General features: G+C 44.6%; 1 protein-coding gene across 1 annotated transcript; it reads left to right on the forward strand.

Annotated features, from left to right (window-relative positions):
- The first annotated feature begins 3,745 nt into the window (after nucleotides 1-3,745).
- On the forward strand, nucleotides 3,746-6,634 carry LOC119220994 (zinc finger protein Gfi-1-like). Its single transcript, XM_037477383.2, has 6 exons — nucleotides 3,746-4,156; nucleotides 4,706-4,982; nucleotides 5,129-5,298; nucleotides 5,877-6,026; nucleotides 6,119-6,284; nucleotides 6,360-6,634. The coding sequence occupies exons 2-6, from the start codon at nucleotides 4,748-4,750 to the stop codon at nucleotides 6,575-6,577; spliced, it is 939 nt and encodes a 312-aa protein (XP_037333280.1). The 5' UTR covers nucleotides 3,746-4,156; nucleotides 4,706-4,747; the 3' UTR covers nucleotides 6,578-6,634.
- The last annotated feature ends 2,192 nt before the right edge of the window (nucleotides 6,635-8,826 follow it).

Consider the following 8,826-nt stretch of genomic DNA (forward strand, 5'->3'; position numbering starts at 1 on the left):
CAACCCAGTGGATCTCCAGGCAACATTGCCGGCCAACCAGAGCCTCGGCACTGCAGACTAGGCTGGATAAACCTCCCTTCCACCCATCCTGCCGTCTCTGTCTCTGCATCTGGGTCCCGAATATTCCGACCCTAACACAACAAGCTGCTTCATCTGAGAGGTTGTGCTCAAGCAGAATGGTGCATTGAACTAAATGCTTACAACATGCAGGTACGATTTAACCTAAGTGCACAATACACCAATGAAGGCTTTTTTTAAAAATGGTAATCTCTTAGGGGAAATAAGACACATCAGGGCTGTGGTGTGGCAAGCTCAACATTACAACGGACAAATATCAACACCCTCCGGTTGAGAGGTCTGCTGCAAAGAGGCCTGCGGCTTCACACCTCTTCATTTGCAATACGCAGTGACAAAACCTTGCCCGTACACAGGGATGCTTTGGGTGGGGTCGTGTTATGTGAAAGTTCCTGTCATAAAACTTCACAACCTTTTAGAAGCTCGTAACAAAACCAATGGCTAATATTTTTAAACATGAAACGCTTGCACACAACTAACTGGTTCATGCCATATCAAAAGTTGATCCAGTCAAGATGTTTTTGATCTGGAATTGGCTTTCTTAAACTATTAACTAAACTAATATAAACACTTCTCATCAGATTTTAAAGTTATCGTTTCATGGCTGTGGGCACAGTTAAACTTTAATGTTCAAAACACGAGCCAACATACAGCATGACCACTATTGTGGAAAATACGTATATATGTATTATTATTTTTGGAATATAAATATACTTTTCACAACTTTCACAAATCAAAAATATTTTAGCTAACACCATCATCCTTTTGAATGAAATGTACGTGAGTGTGTTTTGTAGTTGTGATACCCGCTGTCATTCTGATACAAGTACAACTGTGTTTTTTTTCTAATGAGCACATTTCTGCATGATGACACGTGTTAAACATTCCGTATCTCCACTGCCAAACATTAGCAAGTTAGCAAGTCATTGGGCTCATGCTAGCATGCTGGTGTTAGCATTTACCTTAAAGTGCTGCTGTGCTCAGGTAGCCTTCAGTGTAATGGAGCTGTTGCACACACTCTCTCCTTTGACCCACACGTTGGGTTGAATTTAGCAATAAGAGTCGGCCTGCTGTAATAAATAAGTTAGTCATCAGGTCAGTCATTTATAGAATTCATTTACAGTATAGGCTCTCTCTCTCTAGGCCTCCACCATTGATTATGCAAACATAGGCTGTGGCTTTCTTGGGTACTAGGTCCCTTTGGCTTTCTCACACCTCCTTAGTTCTCTGACACCCTACATTATGATGCACATCTGAGAATTGCCTGTCTGTGTGGGAGTGGGGATGTGCATCCATGGACTGAAATCGAGAGGTGTCGTCATTTACTTGATATGATGTAATTTCTTGGTATAGCCTGTGATGGATGTGATACGCCGTAACAAAAGAAAGGAAAGCTTCCTCAGCAATATACATGTTTCCTGTTCAGTGGGAGGGAGTGTTGTGGCTAATGGGGGGGGGGGGGGGGGGAAGGAAAGCCCAGCACTGTCCTTCAACGAAAATTAGCGAAAGTTGCAATGAGTGTGAAAGAGGGTGGGTGTTAACAAACTGGTAACAGCGGGAAAGAGAAGCTGCTGGCCGTGAGAAAGTGGCAGAGCGCTTCACTTGTTAATCCGTCTGAAACCAATGCCAGACGCCACAGCAGCAACACACACGAACACAGACTGTGGCCTGACAATTTGTTGCATATCCTACACACGAGTACAAAAATGGTTGTACAAATATCAGTTAGCTAGACGTGGTTGTAGTATAATAATGTGTCTGCGTTGTGGTGGTTTCTGTCCATGTGTTCACTCCGTTCCTGCCGTGTTTAATCATGTTCTACGTCATGCTTTGCAAAAAGTCACGGGTACACTGGAGAAAAAAATCCAACATTTTCGCTTACTTTCCCAGAAGACCATCATGAGGACTATTCTTTTGCAAACTTTGAGACAGCTTTCTCCATCACCACAACAGACGTTATAGTCCTGTGTTTTCACAGGCGGAGCAGTACTACCCATGATGGGTAAAGATCTAACCTTTGCTGAGCAGCAGCCATGGTGGCGTCAACTGCAAATTACAGGATGTCTGTAAGTGCAAAAACACACTACAACCTGCAAAAGGAGAGTCAACGGTCTCAGTAAAACACCAATTTCCTCTTTTTTTGGATTACTGGTTTAGAAGCAAAAGTTAGTGGAACAGATCACGAGCTAATACTTGTTTTGAAGGGGTTGTTTGTACTTAAACAACCATCATTTGTTAAGTAGTTAATGTTAGTCTTTTTTGATACTTGGTTAGATGGCAGCTATTTTCTATCCTAAAAGTAGCAGTTATTCATTCATATATTCAACTCAACAGGCTACATTCCTCTCCACTTGATAAACAGTCTGATTAAAAGACTCAAACTACCCCCCCCCCCCCCCCCCCCCGCCCCCTCTCCTCCTTCTCCTCCACGAGCGTCGGGTTCGGGGGGAAAGAAGAAGCCCATGAACCCCCCCCCCCCCCCCCCCAAAGCAAATGAGGCAGAAACCCACCGAACCCACCAGCCCGTCTCAGCTCCCTGCGCCACTCTCGCCTGCTTTCATCGACAGCCCCTGGGAGAAGGCTGCGAGCCCCCCACCACACCGACCACACTGCACTGACATGCCTCTCTTCGTGCAAAGCGAGGCGAACTCGGCTCCGTTTTGATGCTTTCGTGACACCAGGAGTCAAATGAGATGTTTGCATAAATACAGCAACATTGAGAAATGCTCACATGCATGTGGCCCTTGATGATTTGATTTTAATCTGCAGTCAGATTTAGGCCTCATTAATTAACAAATGATACTTAGATACAAGATACCTTTGCAAGAGTGTGTTTTGTTGTCCTATCAAGAATATGACAGAAATATGATTATAGTATATAGAAATAAAGTACTGTATTCTTATATACATATATATATATATCTATATATATTGTGTGAATTGTTACATTGATCTTATTGTAGCCCTTACACACTTAAACAGTGCACCCTGTCTCCTGCTTGATGGTGTTCTCACACCACTGAACTGCATTCTCAATTGCTCAACTGCATTTTATGGGGGAAACACATTTTCACTAAGGCAACTAAACTACTTGGTCAGGTTTAGTAAAGCAGTGGTTTGACTAAACTAAGTCACGGGCGTAAACCAAAACAAGCGAAAGGTCACTTTTTGTGTCACGCTGGACATTAACAGCCGTCTCCAGGGGGAAAGTCCTGTGTTTGTTGGTATTGGTTCGTTAAACCAGATGAGATTGGACCTGCAGGTGATAAAATATATGAGGCAAAGTGGAGATTTAGATTTAGTTCTCCCACTGTGTTTCTTGTTAGGGTCCTTCCCTCTCATATCAGTGGGAGCTGTGTTTTATGGTTATGAGTCATTGAAATGAACCACTGACTGGGTTGTATGGTTGATCTCTGAGAGTATGATTCAGCAAAGTTGGATTCAACTAAGTAGTTCCATGCAGATTTGATTTATTTCCAGTTTAAATTAAACATATTAAATTCAATCGTTTCTTCGCCTTCCGGACAGAAAGGTTAAACTTGCTGAAGTTCAGCACAGGGTGAAAAAGTGAAAAAAATCTCCCTGCCGCTCACCAAAAGAACTGTGTGGGATGACTTGATGCCATTAAGAATAAAAAAAAAAACACCCAGACATAAAAAAGGAGGAAGTATGACATGTTCGAACTTTCCAAAGAATGCTTAGTGTATTTATGAGTTTACCCACATGCTTTCTCTTGACTCCGCTTTGCTATCATAACATCTTTGAGTGTGGACCAAACCTTTAGAGGGGACAGATGTTGTCATGTCATTGTTCCACTTTGCTGTTCAGAACAAGGGAAGTCATTGAAACAAACAGCATATTTTGAAAGTTATCCGTTTTTAAACAATGATTTTTTTTTAGGGTTTTCTAAATATATTTTTATGGCTATTTTTTTAAACCCTTCCGATGACTAAGACCCACAAGCCACAGCGGCCCTTTGAAATCAAATCGAATGTCTCTGTCGCCTGTCATCAGTTGATGGGAGTGAGAAAGAGAAAGAAACAGAAGACAAGCTCTCCCTGCTCGGCTGCACAAGACAGAGGTAAGATCAACACTTCAGCTGGAATCTCACTGATCATCTTTGTTTCATAGCGCCTCATGCAAAATAATATAAAGAACATAGATGGGGAGAAAGGTTTCAGTAAAAGGAATTTGCAGCGTGGTTCTCTTGTGTCTCTCCCTTCTAGTTTTTCTTTTGAGGTTCTTCTTGTTCCTGTTTGTCGTATCAACTGACAAAATGTTCAAATCAACTAATACCAAAGAACTGTTAAGAATTAATGTCCCGCATATCCTGTGACAAATGAGTTTCTTCTTTAACATTATATATTTCATTTAGGTAACGCGTGAACTAGCATAGCACACAGTCTGAAAAGTGTACCACAGGATCAGTTTAGGAGTCAGGTGGTCCTCCGTGGAAGCCCCGAAGTCTTTGGTGCAGGTGTGCTGGCTGTGTATTTGCTGAGGAAACCTCAAGCTCTGGCATTGTAACTGAAGATGTAGCGGCAGGTGTGCCACATGGGGGGCTCGTGAGGCTCCAAACGTGACTTGAAAGAGCAGATTTTTCAGACCCCTCCCCGGGTTTATTCTGCAGGATTTGCCACCTCGTCTGCCGTCACCTGCCTCAGTCCCAACCATGCCGCGGTCGTTCCTCGTCAGGAGTAAAAGGGCCCCCCTGCTCGGCCTATCGAAGGACCCCTACAGACAGCACCAGCAGCCCCAAACAGACTCCAACCAGCCTGTGCAGCATGAGGCTGGACGGAGCAGGGGGAGTCCCGAGGAGGCTTTGAGGTCGTTGCCCCCCAGGTTAGGGCTGAAGGGGGATGCAGTCTGTTCACACAGGAACTTCACAGAGGAACCTTGGCCTTCAGGTACTGAGAACTTTCTGGTTAGCAAGCATAAAGTAAGTGATGTTTAGATAGCTGAAGTTTTCAGTCCAAAGTAAGTTCAGCAAATGCAAAGCAGGGACCCAAAAGAAACTAAGATCGTTCCGTCGTTTTTCATGATCTAAAAAAAGTCCCCGTGGAGAACAGCGGCGTCCCTCTGCTGGTCTCGCCCTGGGCGGCGGACAGACACCAGGTCTCCGAGCGAGAGAGACAACTGGAGGGACTGGTCTACCTGTTGCTCAACCACGTGTCGCACACTGACCTCAAATCCCCCGTCGGCGAGTGTCCGCTCTGTGGAAAGGTAAGAGGCCTCCGCGACGCCGGGATATTCACGACATTTTATCTCGCTTTGATCACACTTCGTGTGCAGCCATCGCGAAAGAGGAACCTGGGGGAAAATAACGATAAAAGTAACCATCACATGGAATAACATTTGTAAGGGGGGGTCTGTGCTGTTTAAGTTTGTTTGTAAGTTATTATTTTTGTGCAGACATTTAGTTAACAAAGTGGTTGAAGTTAAGAGGCTTTGCTGCGGCATGGTGAATAATAGTAGTAAATAAATAAACAATTATCAATATATATTTATAGCTACTAGTTACCGATATTAGGAAGTTACATGACGCAGTAATAGTAGGAGTGCTGGTAGGCAGATTTGCTCACATCATGGCCCCCACATGTCCGGTCTCCATGCTTAGTGAAGCTAACCAGCCGCACAGACGGGACAGTGGAATCCGTCCATGCATCTCTGTACCGCTTGTCCTTAGGGGGGGGTATCCGCTTATCCTATCTCAGGTTTGACAGAGACAGATTTCACACACCTACTAACCGGCGTGTATTTTTCTCTTTTTTTTCTTTCTTCACGCCCTCTGTCGCCGCCAGTCTCTTTCAGAACTTTTGAAATCCGGGGGTGACCTGCAGGCTCATCTGCACAACAACGTCTCTGGCCCATTGTCGAGATCTCCAGCCGCCACTGACATGCCCCTCGTGCCCTTTGGCTTCAGAGCGATAGGCGGCTACGGCAGAGCTAAGGTACAGTGAGAAAGGGGGGTTTTGTGGTTTTCAGGACAAATACATACACCTGGTTTGTCCCAATATCAACGTGAATGTGTTTGCGTATCCAGGAGCGCAGCTTCAACTGCAAGGTGTGCGGGAAGGCGTTTAAGCGCTCATCCACCCTGTCCACGCACCTGCTCATCCACTCGGACACGCGGCCCTACTCCTGCCAGTACTGCAGCAAAAGGTTCCACCAGAAGTCGGACATGAAGAAGCACACCTTCATACACACGGGTGGGTGAACGCAGCAGTGGGGCAAACTCGTGCTGCGGGGGAACGCTTTAAACTCACTGCGCTTCCCTCCCGCAGGTGAGAAACCACACGTGTGCAAAGTGTGCGGGAAAGGGTTCAGCCAGAGCTCCAACCTCCTGACCCACAGCCGGAAGCACAGCAGCTACCGGCCCTTCAGCTGCCCCGGCTGTCAGCACAGCTTCCAGCGCAGGGTGGACCTGCAGCGCCACCAAGAGGCGCACTGCGGCTATGGCGACATGCACTCTCTGAGCAGAGACCACGAGGCAATGGGGTGACGGCCAAATAGCATTTGTAAATAATGTTTGATAGTTTCTCACGTGCTGCAAAATAAAACCTGATTGATCGAAAAAGATTGGTTCGAGTTTTTATATTTGAAAAGCAAATAATGTCGTGCAACCTTCCTCAGAAGGTTTTTGAGATGTGATTGCACTTTGTGTGTTCATGTGTTTGCGTGTTATTATTGGATGTAGCCCTCTCATTACACTGTCAGCTCAAGGCAGAGATGATTGATGGTGATAAAACCACAGGATGTGCTTCTATTACTGCCTGGATAGGAGGTTCGTTTCTGAAACGACCCTTCAAAAGGTTAAGTAAAGGAAAATGATTTAATGCTACAGTGAGTGACATTTTCATTTTAGCAACAGATTGAAGAGGGGCTGACTAATTCACAGAGTCGGCAGAGCACTTTTGCCAGCTAATTGTTGAGGTTTTACAGATACGTAATGTTTTGGCCACTTTCGCTGCTTTCATCAGGGTTGTTTTTTTCCTGCAGAAAAGCTCTACATTTTCCTTTTTTTAAAAGCCACTTTGCAGAACCTGCTGAGCACCTCACGACGGAAAGAATCTTAGTGATTAGCTGGTGAACATTTTTTTTTTTCACGGTTTAACATGGACAAAAACACAGCTGAAAGGGGAATGTACTTGACTTGGAAATTGACTTGCATGTGATTTGAGTGATTGTGAGGCGACGTGCATCTCAGCTCGTTTAATACATATTCTGTTGCCACATACACATTATTAGAATTCACACTCAGTTACAAACAGCGACACACTCTTCAAACAGGCCCCCGCGGGAACCGCTCAGAGCACGTTTGAAGCATTGTTCAGGATGAGCCGACGGGTAAGCGCGCATTCGCATGGCTTTGGTCCTCTCGCACTTCTTCTGCAGAGCGATGAACGATGCAGAAGGAGTGCACAAACGGGCCTCTAGCAGCTGTGCTACCTCACACTCACACACACACACACACACACACACAAGCAGTTAGAACCTCTGTCCCAGTTCTCCTCTCTCAGATTTGCAGGAAATCCTGCAAGAGATAAACAAAAATAAAAGAAACTGTTTAGACCTATTTGATACATGGGAGTTGAAATCTGCAGGTGTTCACCTAATGCTGATACATTCTCTGCCGGCGCTTTAAACCACGGCAGTTTATTTTAAAGCAAACACCGGGTTCACTCTGCAAGCTGCTAAAAACGTTGGTCGATTTGAACAGAGAGGAAGCTTTTTGTAATGCAATGGACAGAGTGGCTGGCATTTATTTTTAATCATCGAGATGGAAATTTATGTCATGTAAATAATAGGATTACCAAAAATACTTGTTTTTAAGCAGCTGTCCGCGAACTACTCGTGTTAATAGGATTACTTAGAAATATTTAATTGAACTGAATTGACTTGCTGAAAAAGCACAGTAATCATTTTTTTAAATCAATTTTTAACCCCAAGTCCACACAGACAATTCAAGAATTGTACCAGAATCCCCAAGTTATTTTCCTGTTTTAAGTATCAAAGTTCATGCAGCAAAACCATAACAAAAGAAATGCAAAAAACACCATGCTTCTTTTTTGTCAAAACTTGGAGTTTAAATTATCTAAAAGGCAAATCGGCTGCAAACAGTTCAGTCGTGGATTCAGGTGCGTTATGCTAGCAGCGACTAACGTACCCTCGGCCTCAGGCCTCAGGCCTCAGGCAGAAATGAGTGCCGGGCTGCAGAGATCCGTTAAGCTCACGCTTTCCAACTTGTACTTCTAAGCCCTAAAATGATACCACTTGAGCCAGTTTATCAGACTTCACAAAAGACAAATATTAGTTTCCCTGCACACACATAGACTTTGTAGTGGGACCGTCCTCATCAGATCTTACCTCCTACACAGAGCTGGCCGACTGATCTGACGTTGCCACTGGATTCCAGATGTTGCCTCCTTCATAAGTGTGTTCGGGTTAAATTGAGTATTGAGAATTTTACATAAAAAAATTGTTTTGTAAAATATATAATGAACAGGGGCCATAGGAGAGCAGGGCCCATGAGGAGAGCAGGGGCCAGGAGGAGAGCAGGGGCCATGAGGAGACCAGGGGCCAGGAGGAGAGCAGGGAGACGGGTGTGCTCAGCTGGTTGATTCAATATCACTGATGTGATATTTTAAACAGTAAATTTATCACATTTAGTGACACATGTTTCTATTTTCCAAGCTACAGTACAGTGGCATTATTTCTTGATGCGGTGTACAGGCTTTCGTCATATGCGGC

Source organism: Pungitius pungitius, chromosome 12 (genome assembly GCF_949316345.1).
Source record: "Pungitius pungitius chromosome 12, fPunPun2.1, whole genome shotgun sequence".
Lineage (NCBI taxonomy): Eukaryota > Metazoa > Chordata > Actinopteri > Perciformes > Gasterosteidae > Pungitius > Pungitius pungitius.